Here is a 23,928-nt window from a genome sequence, read left to right as displayed (position 1 = left end):
TACTCGACGCCATGCGCCGCTTGTTGCAAGTGGAGCGTTTTGTGCAATGAATGGCGAACTTCTAAAGGTCTGACGCGGCGTATACGTAATGCTACTGTTTTTTGAAGTCAACAAAAATCACTGAAAAAATTTATAACTTAAAAGGAAGCTGGGCCACGAGGACCCCACCGCTGTGGACAATGTTAATAATGCAGCAACGCCTAAGCGGACAGCAGTGCCGCAAGCAGAAATCAGATGGCTGTGGAAGTGAAAGTGGCAGCGCCAACAGACAGCATCAGCAGCAGCTTTGTAAGCCGAGTAAACAGTCGGATGCCGTAGGGCAGTCGCCAAGGATTCGCAACAATGAAATCAATGAAAACGATGCGAAAAACAAAAACAGGGTCATGCTTAGGAGGGGGGCGGCCATCGTCAGGTGGATTGTGATGCATTCAACGAAGCCCCATTATTATTTCGTTGCTGCTATCATGCCCCAAAGGCGAGGCAAATATAATGGAATTGGCATATAACATTACAGGCCTTAGTGCCACACACATGCCCCCGAAAATGAAGCAAGCCAGAGTTTAACTGGCTTTTTGACTATTTTCAGACCCTTAAGCCCTGTGGATGTTTGTTTGTGGCTGCCAAAAGCACACAGAGGCAGACACGGACATGGATACAGACACAGCAATTATAGTCATTGTTTAAATTTGAATAAAATGTCAAGCAAAGTGCGTGAATGAATATACGAGTAATGCAGTGCTTGGCTCCCGCTTAAAGGCATTTAAATCAGCCAGACTTCATGGCCAAAGCAGTCGTCCCCCAATAGCATCTGGTTAAAAGTCAAAGTCAAAAGACAGAGACGTACACGCACACGCACCCGAAAGGCACACACATGTGACGGGAGGAGTCTAGGGGATAGCCAAAGAGGCTGTAGGCCGCACAGAGGGCGCAAGCTGGCCCAAAAGAAACAACAAGGAAAACAAAGAGGCAAAAAAGTTTCTGCCAAACAGGCAACATGTCAACTGAAGGAAGGCCCGACAGCAGAGCCACACAGCACTGAGCACGGAAAAAAATAAGGAAACAGGCGAGGAAGAGCTCAAATTTCAGAGGAAATGGCTGAAAGGAGGATTGGAAGGAGGGCCAGGAGGGGCAGGCAGGCGTAGAAAGGATAATGCGCGGCATGCGGAACGCATAAGCGGCAAATTCCATTAAGTGGCAACAGCAGCAACAACGACCAGCCGAGCCGGCAGACGCACGCGGGCAGCAGATTGCAGGCTTCCCATCGAATTAAAATGATATGAGCAGTGGCAGCATCAGAATCAGTGGCAGTGGCGGTCAGGGTTGACACAGCGCTTCATGGTAGATAAATTTTTTTATGCGCCCTTTGATGAGGGTGCGTCGTGCGTTGGGCCTTGTGCGTGGTAGGACACAGGACCAGGATATGCGTGTGTATGTATGGCCAAAATAAAATTTCAATTTGCCACAGAACTGGGTCAGTAGGAGCCCGCCTCTGATTCGATGGCATTGGGCATTGAGCCCTCCCACAATCCATACACACATACGAACTTATATTTTGAACGGCCTTCTCCAGGGATTTATGCTTTATAATAAAGAAATGGAAGCATAAAATGAGAGTGTCCCCTATATTCTGGGATTATAATGAATGAGCACTGAACATAGGGCCGAACAAAGGGATATGATACATATCGACATGTCTTTGAACTAGAGAGGCATTTGAGATAGAATATAATGGACATTCCCGTTCTATTTTTGTTGATGCAAATATGTTATATGAGATACATATATGATAGGTAAATGGTTAATGAGGCTCCAAATATAAACGCTACATGATTTCTGCAAAGATCCTACACATATTTGACATCGTGATAGACAGGATAAAAACCAAAGCTCCGCAAATGTTAAGCACCATCCTCATAAATAGATTCCACAGAAATGTTATTCTTTGATGCCGTTGTACACACACATACGACATGCGAATATGTGACGGCGACATGTTACATGCTTTCTGCATGTATTTTACATGCACTATCGAGGACACAAACCAAACTTAAAACCCAATAAAGTCCATATACATAGATTCCACATAAATGTTAGGTTCTTTTAGGTTTTTTTTGTTATATTTTACGTGGGTAAAAAGGGACGACTGGATACATTTTAAAAAAAAAAACTTCAGCTGATGTCACGAAAGTCTGCACACGAAATCCGTTTGCTCCCATTGCTCTCAAAGTCTCTAGATCTGAATCTGGACGCTAATGAAGACAAATGAATGGCCGCCGCTTCCTGCTGGCTGTTGCATCTGCATGAATTGAATAGACTCCTGCACTCTGTGCCGCATCTCTGTGGCTGATTATTGGCTACAGCTCCAAAACCCAAGCAAATGCCCACCCTGACTGTCGAGGCGGGAGATTAAGCCAACGAAATTCGGTTTTGTGTGTGCAAGAGTCCTTCTTACACCCCATCAGCCTGTATTTTAATTGTGGTATCTATTTCTGTGGTTTTTGGGGTTTTGTTTTGGCTGTATTGTTGAGCAAAACAAAATTGAGAAATAGAGGGTAATGAAATCATTAAGGAGGCACAATCGATTAAGATGTCATTCCAGGAAGAATCTACTCCTATATTAAATATATGATGATCCCTTTCTGAGAAAAGGCGGCTCGTAGCAGCCACAATGGGCAGCTCCCTTATCCTCCTCCTCTTACTTCCGGCCGGAAGCGGCTTTACACTAAAGCATTACACCATGCATAAACGTGTCTTCCACTTCCTGTACCCTGACACTGCACTTTAAGCGCCGTATTCTGCGGCTTCCTTAAACGTCATCTGGTCGATTAATTCTCGCAGGACTCATGCACCCCGGACTCCATTAAATATTGCTTTCGCACAGAATGATTTATTTATTCGGTCTTTTGAAAGTTCTTACAAAACGATACAAAAAGCCGGCAAGCATTTAAATGAAACACATTTTTTATGCTATTTTCATTTCGCACTTGCCTTTAAATTCTTCATTTTTCCCCCTACCCTCTCACCCTCTCGATAAATGTTTTAAAGAAGCAAACAAAAAAATGTTGAATGGCTCTGTTTGCCATATAAAAAATATTTCAATATTTGTATAGATAAAGTGCACATACACATTACCGCAGGTGGCAATACAAATGGGAAAACCACGGTGTGGCGACCACATCGGAAAAAAGGGTGAGGAGAGAATGTTCGACCCGCCAAATACCCTTGAAGAAAGGTGAGATTAACTTCAGTATGTTGCAAAAACCCAAAGTGACTCTTTTTCTCAATCCTCCGGTAGCTACGTTTTGCCGGCGAAATCGAGCTGCCTCGGGCATACCCTGTTCCTGCAGTGCCCTGGTGTGCCCTGCTGTGGAGCTGGCACACCTTTGCCCAGTTCGAGTATACCCTCTTCAAGAGTACAAGCATTGGGGCATTCGCAGCTGCCAAACTCTCATTTGAATTACAAATTGGACAACCAATGCACACTATAAAGCAAAATAAGCTAATAAATCGCTTGGGTGGGCGTAAATCTGCATGCACGCAACGATTTTGTAGAGGGGAAGGGTTGGGGGAGAGCGAAGGAGGATGGATAGAAGCAATCCACTTATCCATTCATCCATCCATTCGCATAAAATATATAAGCATTTACAGGCCTTTCCCCACAACCAAGAGTTTTATCCGGACTTATAAGCCCGCCCTCTAACAAACTTTCCCGCAATTTATGGCCGTGCATAAAAAGTAAATGTAATTTAAATTAAAAAGCAAAGCCGTTGGAAAAGCACCCAGGAGACGGAAAGCGGAGAAAGCCCCCACCCCGAAAGTTTGTTGTAGAATCAGCAAAATGTTTCAAAACTCTCATTGGCTCTAAGGCTTCTTTTTTCATGATTTCATCCTGTTTGGAATCTTCAGATGTAATCGCCTTGGGCGCAAGGTCAACTCGATAAATGGATGGACTCTGCACGGCACACTCACCTTTTATAAAGTCCACTGCCATCTCTAGGCCGTAGGTGTCCTTGTCGCAGTCGTCCAGCAAATGGGCGCCCAGCGTGACGTTCGGCAACAATTGCTGCTTATTCACTTGGTCCAGAGTATACAGCATAGCCTCCAGTGCCTGGATGCCGCCCTGTGGCATGATGGGGCCACAGGTGATGCTGTCTTCCCGCGAATGCACCATCATGAGGCCGCCCAGGATGACGTCGCCCTCCAGCACGGCCGCATGCTTTACAGGCCACACGGATGTGGGAGCTGGCGAGGGTGAGGGTAAGGGGGAAGCGGAAGCGGAGCTGCCCAGGGAATTGGCCAGGAGCTGCAACATTATACCGGCTCCTCCCAATAATCTGGGTGCTGGCACGGTTTTCCCCACTCCCGAGGGGGCTGCTGTCTGAAGCGTTGTTTCTATTGTTGTCAATATCGTCGTTGGATCGGTTTGTTGTGTTTCGCCCCACGCCGACCCGTCACCGGCCCCGGCCACAGTGGCATTTGCATAGCTCTGTGTGGCAGCCAACATCTCCATATTTAATTTGATTCCAGCCTGGGCAACGTTTTTATTTTCTACATGCGGTGGCACCGCCGTTGTTCTTGTTGCTGTCGGCATGGGTGTGGGTGTGGGTGTGGGTGTGGGTGTCGTTGGCGCCACGCGCTTCCCTTTTATTTCTCTTATTGGAGCTGCTGGTGCTGTTCCAGCTGTAGTTTCACTATATGCTTTCAACATTTCTGTGGGTGGCTGTGGCTCTGCTGCGGCAATTGGTTGCACATTTTCCTCGGATAATACTGTTGTTTGTAAGGGAATCCCTGCTGCCTCTGGTGCCTCTGTTGCGTCTTGTGCATGCATGACTCGCATTCGTTGTCCCCCGGTGGCCGTCTCTGCGGCTGCCTCCAGAATTGCTACAGTGGCCTCAGCACTTTCGATTGCTGCTGATGCTGCTGCTTCTGCCACACCTGGCGCTGCTCTCGGTTCTGCTTCTGTAGCACTTTCTGCTGTTGTTGCCGCATCTATCATCATATCCTGCTGCTGGGTGCCGAACACAAAATACTTAGCAGAAGCTTTGTGTTCTTCGGTTGTTGTGGATACTAGAGTTCCGGTTGCACTTGATGCGGCTGTCGGAAGCATACTTAAAGGTAATTGGCCTGCTGTAGGTTCTCCCGCGCCTGCTGGTGTCACCTGAAAGACCTCGCCCTCCACTGCGGCTGTCACCTGCTGCTCTTCTATGGTTTTTATGGTTTCGGTGGGTGGTGCTGCTGCTGGCTCCGTTGCAAATTTTGAATTTAAATTGCCGCTTGATGCCGTCGAGGGCAGTGTCGTCCTTGGCGTAGCTGTAGTTGCTCCCTCGCCCCATGGCCCCGCTAATTGCTGGCCCCCATACACAATGTGGCCCAACGCCTGTTGAAGTTTACCGCAGCTCGTCAGCAGCAGCAGCAGCATCAAAAGCGTGGCGGTGGCTGGGACGGTGGTGTGGCCGCCTCGTGCCTGTTGTATTCTCCCAGCCATTTTTCCGCAAACTTTTTGGATGAATGACGGATCAGTGCAACAACGACAGCGCAGGCGCAACCGGGCACGACAGCAGCTGCTGGAACAACGATGGTGAGCGCATTTGTTTTCCGCCTGTTGCCAGTCGTTGCGGGCTGTAAATTTCAATTAATTTCCGGCGAAAATTCTTCCTGGAACGTAGCTGGGCACTGGCAGCACGCGTTTAATTAAGTCCGAGCTGGAAATTGATGTGGCTGCTAATTTCCGCCCGGCTTCTGCTGCACGGGGAACGGGTTTATGGCGAGGTCTGGTCCCGGTCTCGGTTTCGGTTTTGGTCTCACACTTTGTTGCGGCCGTAACTGCTGCACTGTTATTCTTCTGCGGCAGAACTGAAAAATGGAACACAAGTGGAAACTTCCGTTAGTGGGGTAGGGAAATTGTACGGTGGGAAAACACAGCAGAGAAAACGGAGGGGACGTGAATTGTAAATGTACGTACTTAAGCGAATTTAATGAGCAGTAAAAGTGTGCATCAAAATGAGCAGACATTTGTCTGTCTGTCTGCCCCAAAACTCAGAGCTCCCCCGCCGGCTATCCGAGTTGAATTTCCCTTGTTCACACTCCCCCTGACTGCCGCCCCTGCACCCACCAGCCATCCAGCTTAGAGATGGTGCACGCAAATTAAGGAAGTTGCTTATGGACTTTGAGTGAACGCTCTCCGCATGCAGGTCTTTGGTTACAACTCCCCGAAAACTTAACTTAACGCGCATCTTGTGCCCACCGACAAAAAAGTGGTATCGCATACACGGCCTTCCTAAACTGAGGCACTGCCTCTCAGGTAAGCTATTCTTTCTAACGCTCCGAGTAGACAGTGACTTAACAGCACCAAGTATCTCGGGTCTATCCCAGGGACTTCTCAATCTTCATTTGATTTTCTGGTGGAGAGAACGCCGAGAGCTTACATGCATGGTTTTTCCTGAAAAACTGTATTCTTTGTGTGTGCGTGCCTTCTAAGACAGACACGTTGAAAGATCAGTTGAAAGCAGAAACCAATTTAAGTTCCAACAAAATTGCTACACCGATTGCTCTATCCCTCCACACTCGGAATTCCATTCCACGCTGGACGTAGTAGTAGGTGCGTATGTGGCCATATGTTGGCTTCTCTACCTTTGTCTATTAGGGATTATGCGCCAGTCCATAGTTTCCATAGTCCCCAGCCTGATGTATGCACTGCAGAACAATGGGTTATTTTCCCTATAAATTTACTACGCTCTCTCCCATCCCCACGGAAACGAGTCCGCAAATTGATGAGATTAATTAAGTTTTGGCCTGCATTCCGGTCATCAGACAGGAGGACAACGACGGCAGCGGCAGCGGCAGCAACGTTTTCATTAGTTACGCTGCACGTAAATTTATGGCCACGTTTCGACAGTTTGGGGCCTCCCCAGCACTCTGCAGCGCAACCATTTTGTTCATTTTGCCCGTGCCAGTTGACACTTATTTCCAGAGTCCTGTGTCCCAGTTCTGTTCGACCTTCAGGAGGATATACAGCTATTTTCGGGTCAACAATGTTTTGGGGGGAGACCAAATATTTCCGGCATTCGAGATGAGTGGCGAAATATTAAAGAACCGCCGTCGGCAGCGCCCTCTCGGACGATGGAATTTTACTCAATATATTAAGCATACGCCACATAGGCCGCCCCTAAGAGTCGTTAATACAGCGTTTAAAGCTGCCATAAATTGTAATGCCCTTATATTTATTGGATACATATTTCGTCAGCCTTATGGGCGTCCATCCCCCAATAGACCGCAGCGACAATGTGGCTAATTGGCTTCTTCCAATGAGCTGAAGTGATGCCTTTTCCAGGCCGGCCTGCTAACTAATTGACTCGACGTAATTAATGAAAATACTTTGATTAGATGTTCCATTTAACCCGATTTCCGGCTTAGCCAGGCGCCATCGAATGGCCATTGACGGCCGTTCCATTCATTGGGGAGTTTTCTTAAATTTTGTCATCTATAAATGTGGGCGCTTCCTTTTTTCATTACAGTTACAGGATATCCTCATTGACAGGCATTTTGCATGCCTGCTCATATTTTTGTGTGTCCACAGAGACATTCGACGGGTGGCGGAAAGCCCTGAGTAAACAGTTTTGTGGGTCGCTGGGGCGAGTCCAAATGGATCGGAAATTCCATAAAAGTGAATGATATGAAAGGGTCTACCGCCTATGTACATATGTTCCTTTTGTTTGACATTTAGAAGCTTTTTAATCGCTTTGATTTGTCAGCAAATCAGCAAAACTTCACTTTGTTCTCAGCCAAATCGCATTGGATACGGGCCTGAAGGCACACATTAAGCCTTATAGGTTTTGCGGCCCAAAGCGCATTTGCCTTTTAGCTCGTTTCGGCTGCCCCAAAATACTGTTTTATGGTCACACATACACACACGCTCGCCGAAACACACACACGTAGAGATAACCGTTTCAGGTAATGCTCATGTTACAGTTTTGGCCATGCCATAATTTTTTATGCGAGAATTATGCAGAAAGTTCATTGGAGCAGAAAAATGCGGAAAGGGGCACTGTGCCCCGAAAGTCTGCAGCGAAATGAAAAATTAATGAGCGCCACAGCCCCCGGCGTGTGCTTGTGGGCGTGGTGGCCGAGTTCTCGTATTGCCGCTCGCCGCTCAATTATTTAAATATTATTTATTATCCTGTAGCCGGACGACGGCTTGACTCCGGCCAAATGGCGGGCACGTGACGGCAGGCAGAGTGATGATGACCGACCGTCCACTTAAATCGTGATTATCTATAATGAATATGCTATCCACAACTCACATGTACGTCGAAAATTCCCATCAAATATTAGCAATGTGTGCGTGTGTTGGTGAATTTGTCAACCGACACGTCGCAACGTGTGTCTGTGTGAGTGGCTCAAATTCATAATAAGGCCATAAATCACTCCCTCAATTGGTGCTCAAGGCTGCTGTGGCTGTTATTTAATTTAATTTAATAAAAACTTCATTGATAATATTTCAGAAATGTATCTACATTGCAACAAAACTAGGCCCAAGGTCAAGCTTCCCGGAGGTCCATATGTATCATTTTAAAGGAAATCTCTTACAGAAAAAACATTCAACCCGCCGAAAATTAAAGCACAAATTTATTTTCCAGCAGAACAAATAAAATTTGAGATTCAATTTGGTCAAGCATTTTTGGGGAACACTTTTGGTTCTGGGCCCAAAAGTTTTTCGGTACATTTTGCTTCTTTTTTTTTTGCTTAGCAGTCGAGTCATTTAATTCCATTTATTATCATTTTTTATTGTTTTGCCAATTAAAAAGTTTGCACATTAATTTTATTTTACGCGCTTCCATTGTGTAGCCGCTGGCGTTGGCGTTGGCGTTGCCGTGGTTGCTCGCCTTTCGTTTCCGTTGGCGCTCCGCCGGGGCAAAAATTTCAAAAACCTTTTTTGGCGACACGCAAAATGTGCACAAAGTTTCGATGCAAACTTTTAGTAGTAGCATGCAACACGCATCAGTGAAACGCACTTTTAAAGGCAAATTAGTTATCCTCGCAGATGAATGGAAAGAGAGGACACAGGCCCTTGGCTCTCGGCGGTCTATTAATATCTGTCTGTTTCCGATGAAGAAAAACGATTAGTGAAACTATCATATATCTCCCAGAGCAACTATCTGTGGATGTCACATTGTCAACCCCAAACGCGAAATGGGGATCCGAAAAGGGAAAGGTGCATAAATTATTGGTGGCACTCCAGAGAACCGATCAAAGTAGTCAGGGTTGGGCCTGGGCGGGGGGCAGGAAAGGCATTAGCCATGGCCAATCGCAAGAGCTCTCAACTCTTCTCTCATCCGCATAGAAAACATGGACAGTGCGTCCGTAGACCAATTTCATGCGATTTTATTTTTAGTTTTTCCAGCCGGAAAAGCTGTTTGGTCAATGGCGCCAAAATATGCGACACTCGCAACCCGCACCACGCACCACGCACCACACCTCCCACTTCCACCTCCCTGCCATGGAACATTGGCCGTGACAGTTTTGCGGACCAAAAGCGTCACTGGCGGCATTCCTCGCGGCTTTTTCGACTCAGTGGCACAAACAAATTAATCCAATTTTGAAAGTGAGACCATGGCATGGACCAGCTGGAGGGTCGTAGGAGTCCGCGCATAAATTAAGTAATTAACTCAATTGGGCGGTTCGGTGTCGGTGGGTGTCGGGTCGGTGTCGACAGCCCCCGTAGTTCGGTTAATTGATGCTGTGTCAAAGCGTTTATTCACCGCTTAAGTGCTCTGATATATTTGCAGTTAATTAATTTGTTTTTTGGGCTCGAAAGCAGCACCAAAGATGGACCTGCTGCAGCGCACAAGTGCAAATCAAAGAAAAATCCACATCAAAGTATTCAAAATCCAGATTCATAAGTGGATTACGAGATTGTGGGAAAAAGAGGCAACAAATTAATCAAAATTAATCGCATTACAACAAACAGCAGCAACAAGAGGCCCAAAAGCAATTTAAGGCGCACACACACACACACACACACACACACGCAGGGAGACGAGGAGGAAACGAAAGGAACATACGCGAAATACTTTTAAGTGCTCCGCAGGAGAGAAACTCATTACGGAAATTGCTTTACTCATACACAAACGCCCGCGGCAGCCTTGCGGATCGTACTCGCATGTACACACCCATCGAAGTGGCACACCCGCGCCCTTCGGCTTACTCCCAGCTTCCGTTTCAGTTTCAGTTTCAGTTCATCAAAATAATAAGTGAACCTCTACAGGGAGGCATCAATTAAAAAAGCCAGGAGAAGGCGAAGTTAACGGATGTGCCAGTGCCAGGACACGCCAAAAGGTAGCATCATCGAAATTCGCTTACACGATTCTCAATTTGGGTATCGGTTTTAATTTTCGTCTGCTCGGAAGACTCTCAGTAGGATGGATGGATGCCACTTCCCCAAAAAGTTGGGAGTCATTGATTTTGTGCTCAGCTGGGCCCCAAACCGCTCCAGCAGGCGGGATGGTGGGTGTACAGGCCTGTATAGAGATTGTCATTGGATAGCATTTGATATGATATGCACGCCACATTAAATGGATTATTTAATGTTGTCGCTCTCACGTACACGTACACGTACGTACGTACGTACGTATGGAAAGCAAATGATGCGTGCATTAGATAGAGTCGGAGTCCTGGCTCCTGCTCAGAGGCGACAGTGAAGTGGGAGGAGGAGACACACAATGTTGGTGGCATAAAAGTCAAACTGTGGCACACAGCATCATCGTCTGATGGCGGATGGCGGATCGTCTGCTCGTTTCCATTTGCCCCGTACCCCGAACGAGAAACCACAGAACACCCAGACCACAGGAGCTATCCACAAATGCAGGAGGAGGTTAAAGTTGATTGTGCTTGAAATTGGGCGGCTGCTGCTGTGTGCTCTGCATCCATGTGAGCATCGTAATTGGAGATGTTTTGCTTATCGCAAAACGGGCGAACGAGAGCCCCAAAGATGAGTCTCCACCTGTGGCTACAGATAGACGCCAATGAAAATTCGCTTGGCATTTCGATGGAGGGAAAGGAGCGAGATATTTGTTCACTTTTCAGTGCAGCGCTCATTCCACTCAATTTACCCAGAGACGATTTCGTTCGATTGGATGCAGCTCTACAGAAGAGAACTTGGACTGCTTCCAATCAAAGCCCCATCAAAACTATAATTAGGAAGCATATCTCCATGGAAAAGCTATTGGCTCTTTGCTTGACCTTTCAGTTGAAGCATGCCAATCGCCTAACAGCCTGATAGCCTGATGGTCTGACGGTTTCTATTAATTACGCCCGGCAAATGAGCTCTGACCTTATGCGAGCAGCACTAGTTCTGGCATTATGTGGCATGCGGGTAGGCAGATTGACTTGAAATTCCGGAGGCACACATATCATCGAGAGCCCCATCATCATTCATCCTCCTGCGATTATAATTAGCCGTATTATTCAAGTCTATCGAGTACGTATACCTATCTCGTACTCGTACGCGTAACAAACAAACACGCTCTGTTTCGATAAATAATACACAAGCAAAAGCTGGAAAAAAACAAGGATTGCGGATTTAGGATCCACGGAGTGCGGCCTGGCTAATGCCCCCCAAATCCCGCATACAATGAATGTGTGCCATGAGCAAATAATGGGGGCACCCTCGCATGGTAAACGGCGAAGTGGCAGGGGAAGCAGCTCCATAAATCAAAGGACAAGCTCATAAATGAATAATGCAAATTTAAGCACTCGCTGAAGGAGTTCCTTAGATAAGTACTTGAAAATTGTTGAGATACTCAATCAGAAATGTGTGATACGCATATCATGGAAAAATAAATGAAAAACGGAAAGCATGACGTGCTCGAGTTGGTTGGCAAGTCCCCAAAAATACTAGAAACCAACCAAGGCGATGTTATCTTGATTACTGAGCGACTGACGCTCATGGAAAGATGCAGACAAACAGCATAGTTTATGGGCAAATACTCTGCATGCACACGGCTCAAAGAACAGAGCCAACGATGACAGATAGTATTTGTTGCCATTTACATTCGGTTTCTGGGCTGCTTTCGGACACACACAAAACCAATCTCCAGTTCAGTTCAGTCCAGTCGTTCCTCTCTCTATTGTTTTCTCAAGCATCTAAATCGACTGTGCATGGCTTTAATTCACTTTAATTCGAGTTAATTCTGACCCCCAAAAAAGAAGGCAGCTGATTATGGCCGAATACTTGTCCTCCAGCTGATGACTACCAAAAGTCAAGCCCAGAGTTAAGGTTCCCCCCAAATTCCAGCTATTCTATAACAATCCAAATGCAAATGCAATCCAGAAGTTTTCTCTGTTCGGAAGAGCTTTCTGCTGGATGGTAAGACTTAAAGCAGGAAAATTATGGTTATTCGAAATGGAAATCCTTTCAGCAGATTAAAGAGATGAAAGTGCTGCTTTTAATAAGGCTTAAAGCCGGACCTGCTGGCACTGAGCGTAAGCAGCTCTGGCGCTAATCTGACACAAGTTGCCATTTAATACGGATACGGTCTAACGGATAGACAGCTTTAAAGAGCCATTAAGAGAGCAGCCAAGGAAGGCTGAAATGATAAATATTAATGGCGGAAGAGTCTGGACCCCGCCAGCTTCCTCCCACTTCCGTTTCCGCGCTGCGGCAGACCTCATTCCGGGGGTGCGCGGGGGCCAAACTTTCTTTTTATTCGCTCCTAAAATATTTATTTATTCACGCACTCGCGCTCGCCTTCCCATGGGCATAATTTGCATTCCAGCACTTATTGTTGTTAATCTGCTCATAGAAAATTTAATTAAAGCTATGGGCCAAAAGCATTGCGTGGGCCCGAGCCCGACCCCGGCGACTGGTCCTCTCAGGAATGATTCAATTTATGATGCGGAGGCCTCCGCATCCGAGCATCAATCGGGCATAAAGTGTGACTATAACGTCGGGGGTGGGGGCGTGCCACAGTCATGCCTCACTTGGCAATCCCTTCGGGGGCAGTGCCACATTCTTGGGGATGTCCTTGGAACTCTCTTTCACCGAAAGTTCTTCAGGCATGAAAATCTAGCAAAAAGCATTTTATAATCAGAGACTCTCGGACCCTACGCGTTGAGCAAATGCTGATTAAATTGTATTTTATTTTGGAGAATTCCAAAATGAGTAGGAAAAGAAAGGGGGAGGAGGGAAGGCCTTCACAATGCAGCAGCAGAGGCACGCCGTGAAGGGCATGTTAATTAAGAAACTCCAGTGGGCTTTAGCGACTTTAAAAAGGAAGACTTCTGGAATTTGTCAGCTTAATGTTTCCCTCAAATGAAAACCTTGTGCAACATTCTTAGGGGAAACTATAATATATTTTTAGTTGGAACCCCAGGGGTTCTCATTTTCACACGCACATTAGGCGGACGATAGCGATAGCGGCCGCAGCGATGTTTAAAGTTATTAGACAACAACTTAACTCTTTTGACCCTGTTTTCGGTATTCGGAGTCAGCTAGGGCAGGGAGATCCCAGGGCGTTAAGCGATAAACTTTATCCTGGTTGGTGGGGGGCAAAGTGCGGCAGGTAAGTGCAGCCAAAAGTTTCCACCGCACTGTGGAGTCCTACCCAATGACCCAACACTAATGGCCACCAAGGTGGGGAGATGCAAAACAAATAACACTAATGTTTGCAGGGCAGCAAATGACGCGAAAGCGTTAGTCCAACGGACGGCTAATTACATCACACATGGGGGTATCTCCCTCCTCGGCGAAGTATCTGAGAAGGGAGTTCCATAACACTGGCGGGGCCTTGAAAGAGCTTCAAGGGGGGATCGAGGAAACCCATTAAAATTTGTGTGCCACTGAAAACTGAACTCCAAATATAAATTCGACTTTGGCTTTTGTTTGCTTTCAATTTGCATTTTCAGTAAACACAATTATTTCGACGAATAATTGAATTTTATTAGATCTCCTGCCGGGGCTCGGGAAATTAATTTTCTCTTCTGTTCTGCCACATTTGTCACAGTGCACACCAGCAACGAGAGGGCGGAACACACCATGCTGCCTTGTTGGCCTTCCCGCACTTGGTCTTTGGCCCCTTGGCCCCCGGCTTGCCCTGTGGCTCCTGCCAGGGCGTGGAAATTGTAATAAATCAGCATTGTTGCATTTAACTCGTCGGTGCAAATGAGTTTCACAACAAAAGCAATAAGTAAAAGTGCCGGCGCTAGATGGAATTCTACGGCCTGCCGAGATTTATGGCTTTGCATTTATTTTGGCCGATAGGAAATTTGCCATTTCGTTTGATACATTCGGACTGGCTTCGGCGATGAAAGACACTTTGCATTTTGAGTTATTCACTTCGAAACTTACTTAGGCCAGCCGCAGGAAGTATTTCCTTTAATCCGATATCGAAATATTTGAATTAATAATTTGACAAATCATTTTTATGGCACTCAATATTTGCTTTATTTTATTCAGTATATAAACAACTTTTTCGCACTCCAAGGGGTAATATTTTTCATTATTTTCCCGAATATTTTGCGTGAAATTATTGTGAGACTTTCTCCCCACCGCACAGGACAGGACTTCCGTTCGCCGTGGAATCGCGTCTGAGACTAACAGCAGCAGCATTTTCCGAGCTGTGGCCACGACACGGAGTCGGGTGTCCTGTGGCAGCATCGGGATGCTGCTGTTGTCTCTTGTTTTGGGAAATTTTCTAACAGAGCTCTGTTAACAGCGATGTAGACCCCGTTGGGGTTCCCGTATTCGAAAGGAGGCTTATGAAGTTTTGCTGCAGATGGAAGTAGCTGCACGACATTTCATAAGAAAATACTTGGGATGCTTAGCTTCTTCCATTCTTTGATACTTTTCCATGAATTTCGTTATTGTATTTCTCCTGCCTGCCGGCCAGAAGGTTGCACATTTTCGGTGAAGGGTTTTAATGAAGTCCATATCCATTCCCAGGTATCGAAAGGAAGGACAAAATTAAAGCTTTAAACAAACGGAATATGCTGCCAATTTCAGCCACAAGGACGAGATAAAAACACAAGCAGAAGGGCACAAACAAAATAATTGATGGGAATGAAATTGCGAATGCGGGGACACAAGGAGCACATTCATCATTTCGAGTAGTAGGCCGGAAACTTTCTGCCTTTTTTTGCCTGCCTTAAGTTTTCCTTTCCCCTCCGTGCCATACATCACTGTGTTTACTGCAACACTTGACACACAGCAGCAGCATGAACAAACAAACATGTGTGTTCGCACAGTACAGTATGTCATACTGTATAATAAACCTCGAGGCTGATTACGATGAAGCCAGGAGGCAGACAGTCACTGAGTCACACAGAATCCTTGTAATATCCATTGTGTATCTCGGAATGGCAGTACAGTGGCCCAGAGACACATTTAAAACCATTTTCCACTCTTTCACTTTGCATGTAAATTCGTGAGATAGAGATTCTTTTGTTCCCAAAACAGCAATTACCGCCGCTACTGCTGTGGGGGTAATCTCAAGTTATAAGTAGTTCCAAGGGAGAGGCTCGGCACGCTCCTATTGCCATTGGCAGCAGTAAAGTGCAGCAGTACAGCAGAATGGCCTTTGCTCCCCCTCTAATCTATTCATTAGCCAACCCCTTTGTACGCTTTCTTTGGCTTTTAGCAGCTGCAAATTGAATACAAAAAACTATGAAATGCTTAACGGCACAATTGGGCAGTCAACCAGAAGACGACGTGGAAAGTGCGTGCCAATAAACATTAAATAAATATTTACGCAGACAGATAGACAGATAGACAGACAGACAATCCAAAACAGCTTGAAGCCCGGGCCAGGCACAAGGGAGGGAAGGAGCGGGGGCGTTAGTGGCAGTGGAACGTGCTGAACATTTAATACCTTCGCACATCGTTAGAACCGAGCGAGAATCGGTATCCCAAGACAGGACAAGCAGCTGATAATGATGACGATGACCTGGACCTCCGCTGTATCCCCATCCCCATCCATCCCGTCCATGTCCATGACGATGTCCATCCGTTTGTTTTCACGCTGTGCTTTTTCTCTTATTTTTTTTTGTTGACAGCATAATTACGTTGATGACAGACGTTCGACGGGGCCGGGGGAGACGACTCTAGACTCTAAGCAAACACACAGCCACAGACACGGCCACAGCCACTGACACACTGACACACAGGCAGACACTGCAACGGACATATGTAGAAACGGACATGGATCGGTCGGCGCCACCATTAAGTGACCCCGGAGAGAGAGAGAGAGAGGGAGGGGGAGACAGTAGCAGGACTCTCCCTCTGCTTTGTGTGCCTCTGTTTGCGGCAGCAGGTGTTCTCTTGTGGTTAAAGGCCATAATGGAGAGTAGAGCACCGCACAATGGGGCATGCTATAAATAAAGTGCAAGCTTTAGCTCCTGCCAATAGATTATCGCCATGAACAGAGCTACTCTGGCAGCCAGCACTGGACTGCAAGGAGATCGCACACCAAATACTTGTACTCCACTTGTACCTAACACCCACAAGCCCACAATGAAACCCCAAACCCAATAATGTTAGACGACAGGAAAATAGCTGCACTGCATATGCCATATCGGGGATGTATGGAAAGCATTTCCTGACAAGAAAAACTGCCCGAGGCAGAATACCGAATACCGAACGAACAATTCGAAAACTTTTGTTTTGCCAAGTGGAGAGAAAGCTTGTCCGTAAGGCAACCGATGGCCGCTGCTCCGCCTTGATAATAATAGTCGGAGTCATGGGCCTGGCCGCCGTCTCGCAATAATGGTAATGATGCCACACCCCCTTCACTACGACCATCACACTACTGTAATTGTGCTCTGGCAACAACAATTAACTGAGTAAGCAAGTTTTCGCATCTGAAAATGTTTTTGCAATGAAATGCATTGCTGTGTTGGTACCGCTCCAGCTCTTGAAAGTCGCTCCTCCACTCGCTGCTTCCGTGTGTGCGTGTGGCAGCCACATTACGGCCAATTAGAGAACGCATGCAACTCCCAGGTCAAAGGAAAATGCCTGTTCAACCAGCTTGAAACTTTGTCAAAGGATTCTCTCCAAGCTGAATGTCAATGTCAGGTGGCAACTGTCACGGCGCTGGAGCTACAGGTAAGAGTGCGATGCTTAAAGCCTGACATTCACCGACTTTAAGAGAGGTTAGTTTCCCAGCAGGCTCCAAGGACCTTCGATCTGCACTGAGGAGAGCCCTTGCATATGCAATCAAAATGTAAAATCCGTATCAAAGGGGGAGCGCGTGCTGCCACTCCCTCGGCAGGAATGTAGCGAATGTTCTGTTAAATATTCAGTTCGCACAAATGAAATGAAATTGCATCAAATCACAGTGGGGGAGTCGCCCTAGAATAGTGCGACTCTTCCTCTTTCTTTCTCTGTCTGCGGGATGCATTTACTGCACTTTTTCGCTCTCCCGCCTGCACGCAAACGTGTACAGAATTTGCACACAAATCGGCGGAGAATTCATTTGCTCGACATCGTTCCAATTTGTTTTTCCAGTTTCCATTCCGGGGGAAACAGGTATTTTTGCAGTGAAACTTTAAGCCCGAGCCTCAAACCAGATCTGCTGGCAGCGGCTTGTCATTTGCATACAACGGGAAATCCTACAGTTCCGTGACCCACAAAAGAAGCTGTTTAAACGGAAACACGGAGGTACCCAAATCACAGAACACATGCTGCCCATCGGCTGCGAAAGGCGAAGAGCACGGACACGGACACAAGACATGGGTCCAGAGCTCTACGCTTGTCATAAAGATGTCATAAAGGTCGCCCCAAAACCCCCAAGTCTGCGATGGGTCACCTCAGATTATACAATGGGGCAGGACATAGCCGAGTTGGCTTCCCTTCCCGTTACGGCTCTGAAATGTGTCCTTAATTGTTCCAGAAATCTCCTTTGGTGTTGAAGATTTAAGATCTTTGTTTAGATTGTTTTTCTTACAAATTAAACCACAACAGCATACGATTTCAAATGCTCAACTTTTTTGAATGGTTTCTTGGTGCCATGGAAATTCTCTTTCTCGAATAAAAGCCTAGTTTCTGTGAGGAAAAACTTAAATCTATTTGACTTGCACTCTGAGCCGACTCTCGACTGTTGAATTATTCAAGTTTGTCCTACAAGGCTTTGTCTTTGGAAACAATAACTTGACATTCGGCCGGAAACAATTTAATTTGGCCTATTTACCGACCGCATTACCCAAAAGTTGGATGTAAATTAATTTGGGATAATTGCTTTTGCGTTTGCGCCACGCGGGAAAGTTTTCCGGGTTTACATTTCCACCCACAAGGCGCCACAAGGAGGATCCTGTGGCGGGCAGATAGCAAAGCTCCTAATGAATTTCTACTCGACTCGAATCTACTGTCGACTGTTTATGGGGCAGCCAGCAGCCAGCCGATGAAAGTTTCAACATTATCCAGAGCCAGAGCGTGTCCTGTCCTCTTGGGTTCGGGTTCGCGTTCGGGTTGTGTTTCGGGCTGGGGTTCCTTAGTCTGTCTGTGTCACTCGAATGATTAAAGATTTTGTTTTATGGCCCTCTGCCACGGCTACTACTTTCTTGCCACAATTTATCAACTTTCAAGGTTGTCCACTGCAGCAGTAGTAAAAAGTTTGACATTTTGCTTCGAGGCCATAAAATGTCTAATTTAATCAACTTTAACTTCGCCGCCGGACCCCGATCCCTGCCCCCACGTTTATTGACGAAGTTCAAAGCCATATTTCACGGACGGCCATAAAACTCTTATAGTTTTTCCTTGGCCGTAGAGAGAGCGTGCCCTTTAAATATTCAATTGAGGCCCCGTACACCAACACCTACGTTCCGTCCGATGGATAGTCACCATGGATGGTGCCGTGAAAAAGGTCATGAACAATGATTGATGATCGCCTGTCGCCTCCCACTCCAAACTCTTGATTCCGTGGCTAAAAAGGCATCAGAAATGGCTTTAGCGGTGCTCGAGATGCAGGGAACACTCTCGGGATATGGGAAAAACTCCCACAAACAACATCCGCAGCCCTCTCTTATAATTAACTCATGAAAGTGCTAAGAACGTGGTAATTTCATGTTGCTCCGACGAAAACCCCTCCTTGTGCGAGTCCTGTCATCGGGGACCTGACAACGACAGCGAAAGCGGTTTCTTACTCCGTTAATTAGTGAAATGTGTCTGTCTGCAAGTCACTACAAACGGATTCGAGGGCAGAGCAAATGAGAGAAAAGCTTGTTTTCCAGGAGTTCCAGGCTTCAAAGGATTGCTCTCGAGAATAGATCTTGATGTGCTTTTGTGTAATCAAATTGTAATGTAATCCCGGTGCATTGTTCTAATTAGGTACTCTTTTCCACTGACAATCAGACCTCTCTGCCGTTGGCAGATGTCGAGTGCAAAGCTTTCCCTTGTTGCACCACACAACAAACTTCAATTAGTTTATGATTTCCGACCGGAGATGGCAAAAGTTTTCACCGCAGCAAAAACAATGTCACATATTACACTTGGAATGTACACGTACGTCGAAGATTGCAAAATAGCGCATATTTAATAGTTGAAAATAAACATAAAGACAAAGAAAGTATGCAGGAAAGTAGGAGAAAGCCTGGTGAAGGACGATCTCCCTGCGGTAGACGCAGAAACACCAACAATGCCAGGACAGCAGCCTCGTGTCTCTCTGTCGCATCTGAAAGCATATCTAATGAGGTCCCTGTCTCCCTGACTCTCGGTTGCAATCGCATGTGGCACTCACTCATTTGGCATTCAGTAATGTTTGTTTGCATAAGCTGCCGCAGAGAAAGGGAGAAGGGGGATAGGACCACTTCTGGCTCCACAGATTTCATGGTCCTGTATAAAATATATTGTATGCGTCGCGGTGGCGTCTACTTAATATGCGCAGTGCGATTTCCTGACCGGGAATATGAAGGGGAGCCCTAAGAAGGTACTGGAGTGATTAGGTCTTGGTCAGTATTCAAATGTTTTTACATGCGGCTTGCGTATGACTCTTTTGCTTATTTAATGCGTCTTTTGACCCAATTTACAGCATATTTTCTACACTGTCTCAATTCTTGTGTGCAGTTTCCAGCTTAAACTCTGGGGGAAAACGTTGCATGTGAGTAACGTGGTCTGTGCACCACAGACCAACACATAGGACACAGGGACACCATGGCAAAGAGCTGCTGCAGGAAAGAAAATGGAATTTTCCATTAGATTGGCTTTTTGCAATCATATCAAGAACAGGACCCGGACCCGGACCCGGACCCGGACCCGGACCAGGACCACAACATGAACTCAATTTAGTTTTTGGTGTCTTAAAGCAACAGTTGTTGCTGTGCCACACACACACTCACACCCATCCACAGCGAAGAGGAGGCGGACATTAATCAGGCCGGGGCATGCCTATAACTGAAGACCGCCCTGCTGTCCGTTTAGTTTTAAGCGACAAGCACTTAGTCGCAGAGAGTGTCCGCCCGGCTCACACATAGCAACACCCACGCAGAGACATTCATAAAACACTCGCCCGTGACAGAATTGCGTGCAACACGTACATGACTCCTGCCACATGGTCTCGCCCGCCTTACATTGACACCCCTCCGCCACTCAGATGTCAGTTCAATAACTAGCAACTGGAATTCCCTTGCACGCTGCACTTTACCGGTTGCCAGGGCGACTTTAGCTCTGGGAGAATGAAAGTGGATCCATTTCGCCCAATTCTGCCAGAGTCCACAGTATTCTGTATATTCCATGTCCATATCAGTGCTTTCGAGCTTTGGATTACTCGCTCAATCCGAATCGGACCGCCAAAGACACAAAAAAAGGCGGTTCCCATCACCGGGCAATATTAAAATCTTTAGAATTCGTTCGCAGGTCCCTGAAATTATCCTACACCTAGGGGACAGTGGGGATATTCTATGCCTTGAAATCAAACAGATGCAAAACACCCACAGGCACCCTCATTAATAAACATCACGTATCGTGTAATTAAACGAAATGTGATTGCCATTTCCCTTTCGCCTTTTCCTTTGCCAAAAACAGGCGAATGTTCGAATTCAAAAACAGCCATTAGTACGCAAATAATTTCATAAATGTGCCATGAACAAATACCAAACACAAATCTGGTTTTTGCATCAAATATTATTTAATTAAAACAAGTGTGCCATGTGTTTCTGTTTTTTTTTTTTTAAATTGAATTTCCATTCAATTTGGGCAGTTTTTCAGTTATTGCAAAAGTAATTGATCAATAAATGGTTTTTTTAAATGATATTAATTTGCAAATGAAACGGGAAAAGCGACAAACAAAGGCAATAAATATAGGCAACAATAACCAATCGAGGGCTTGCCAGCATATACGACCATGGAATAGTGGGTCCCAGAGTAAGAATCCTTTTGTTTTTGTGCTCCCCCGTGCTGACAGACAGGCCAGGCCAGGCCACAAATCGACAGGCGAAACGGATGAAAGGGTTGGCTTTTAGTTGATGGCTTTCGGTTCGTGTAAAAAATGTCAAAGAATCCAAGCAGCATTACTCGTGGAACAGAAAACTTTTCTCCGGGGCGCAGACAAGCAATTTGTTTTCCGTGTGCTGTTCCCGTGAGCGGCCTTCCCTTTGAAGCACATCATTCATCATTCACGGGAGGTATTGCCAAAACCTACGGAATTTTACAATAGTTTTCTTCTGCTTGCAAATTTTAATTTAGATTTCATGTTGTTCTGCTTGGTTTTTAAAATACTTTCAGCCAATGAGTCCCTTTTTGTGAAAAAACGAAAGATGATAATTGGTTTTCTTGATTAAGTTTTGTTTTCCCTGGAATGTAATTCCATATAATTGGACAAATATTCGAAAGACAAGAATAAACAAAGTCAGATGCTTATTAGTTTGGGGATGGAATGCAATCAATGGAGCTCTCCATGTCCTCTTCTCAAATGTCAAGGGGATCCGGCCCTTGTGGGCGATAACTGAAGAAATAATTGCTTTTTCGGCAAGTAATCATCTTTATTTGTGAGTGGCGTTGCAACGTGACACCAGCAATGTAAAATCCCTACTTCCTTACTGCCTCCTTTATGGTCTTTGCGATTGAGGCATGGAAATCATGAAGCTTTGATTCAATGTAAAATGTTCCTCAGGAAATGGATTAGCCATAAGTGCGGGGCCCTGATGATTCCTTCCCATCCAGCCCCATCTTTGACAGTTGACGAGTATGTGCTCCTTATCAAATATTCAGAGGAGGAGACATGTGTGTGATCTATAATTTATGGGCTGTAAGAGGTCGTAAAGCACTCGTTGGACTCATTTTCAATGCGCTTGGCTTTCCTTTTTCAATTACATTGCTTTTGGGGGCACAGCATAAGTGCCCCACAGCCAGCTGCTGCACAAATGTACATAAAATTAATTGCATTGCCAGCTGCAAGCATCTAATTAAATTAAGCGCAACACGAGAGCAGAAGGCGCAAAGAAATATCCATGGGCAGGCCATATTCAAACTCGCTTTTTACGCACATTGGGAATGAAATTGGAGATGTTCTCAGAGTCCTTCAATTAGTATAGAAACACCCGCTTAAAACACTCTCATCATATCCCAGGGCAATCCATATACTATACATCTGAATGGGCTGGAAAATCTACACATTATACGCATAAGTGCTGCTGCTGCTGCTGCTGTTGCCGCTAGTTGCTTGGCAACAGAACATAAACTGGCATAAATAACGAGCATCGAGCATTCGGATAACTCGAATAACAACACAAAATAAAGGCCAACTGTCGACTGCAGTCCCAGACCCATTCACTGGGATGGGAGCCCAACAATTCCCAAACAGCCAAATTCATTCGCTCATGTGGAAAACTATTGTATGCAGCATTTTTACACTTCCCCACCGGATACCCCCACCACACAAAAAGCGGAAGCGGAAGAATGGGAATAGAATTTCCAGCTGAGATCGAACCGTGTGTGCGAATAGAGTATACTCGTATCGACATGTTTTGACTTTTATGGTACTGCCGCCATGCCGCCATGCCGCCATGAGGCTATGCCGCCATATCGCATGTCCCTTGATATGCTTACGACTATTATCATGGTCGCCTGCCCCTCAATAGACGTCAGGTTAATAGGCAAATAGGAGACCGGGCCAGGCTTGACGATAATCCAGTGCTTTTGTCGCTGCAGCTGTTGACGGACTCTCGCGACCAGAAAGCTGTTCGGCTTCCCTCCATTCAAAACTACACCCGTACTCCTTTTCCTGTCGTTGGCAATGTTGGCATTGTGCCATTGTCTGATTATATTCTGCCTGGCTGGCACTGCCATTTCCCCGACCAACTGCGGCTCACTTGCCACAAAAAAATGGGGCAAAGCCAGCATAAACGGGGTGTCATAAAAAAATGGCGTCAATTGGCGACGCGTTAGCCTGACAAATTGCTGAGCTGTTCAGAGCTGTAAAAAGCGAAAATAATCGCTTGACTTTTGAGCTGCTGCCCAAACGCTTTGTCACGACACTACATGGCAGAACGTGGCGCAGAAGAATGTCTCTACGAGTGCGGGTATGGTATTCGTGTTTTATTCCCAAGACAAGACTGCAAGTAGTTTGTGACAGCCATACAAAATGGGGGGAATGCTCCATCGAATCGCAAAAACGGAGACACAATGTTATGTATTGGTGCGTTGCGAAACTGATGCTACGATAAATGAGAAGCGATGCTTGAAATGGTAATTGAAGCTCAGAATGCCATAATAAAGTATTCTGAAACCGAAAAGCAGAAAGAGAAGCGAGCTTAAGCCTTTAAGAGAGGCCACCCTCTCGCCTCTTAGAAAATAGGCACAACGAATAGCTGTAGACAAAAGATGCAACGACAAAACCTTAATTAGTCTATAAATTAGAGCACCCCGCAAGGTGCCCCATGCAATCCTTTCCCTCTGTGGGGCACGGGCACTTGCAACCATCGAGCTGTGAAATTGTTGGCATACCG

General features: G+C 46.0%; 1 protein-coding gene across 2 annotated transcripts in view; it reads right to left on the bottom strand.

The window, feature by feature from the left end:
* The window catches only part of LOC108160592 (metabotropic glutamate receptor 2), a 75,660-nt gene that overhangs the window by 38,631 nt on the left and 13,101 nt on the right, over positions 1 to 23,928 (bottom strand). The window contains exons 1-2 of one of the 2 annotated variants that reach the window (XM_033390993.1): positions 14,345 to 14,502; positions 3,970 to 5,853 (exon numbers count right to left, since the gene is read on the bottom strand). In XM_033390993.1, coding sequence (XP_033246884.1) covers positions 3,970 to 5,485 — 1,516 coding nt within the window. In that variant the 5' untranslated portion in view covers positions 5,486 to 5,853; positions 14,345 to 14,502. Of the gene's footprint in view, positions 1 to 3,969; positions 5,854 to 14,344; positions 14,503 to 23,928 lie in introns of those variants that run through there. The other variant, XM_033390994.1, reaches the window with a different exon arrangement.

Source organism: Drosophila miranda, chromosome 3, assembly GCF_003369915.1.
Source record: "Drosophila miranda strain MSH22 chromosome 3, D.miranda_PacBio2.1, whole genome shotgun sequence".
Classification (NCBI taxonomy): Eukaryota; Metazoa; Arthropoda; class Insecta; order Diptera; family Drosophilidae; genus Drosophila; species Drosophila miranda.
This window is presented reverse-complemented; position numbering and strand designations above follow the sequence as displayed.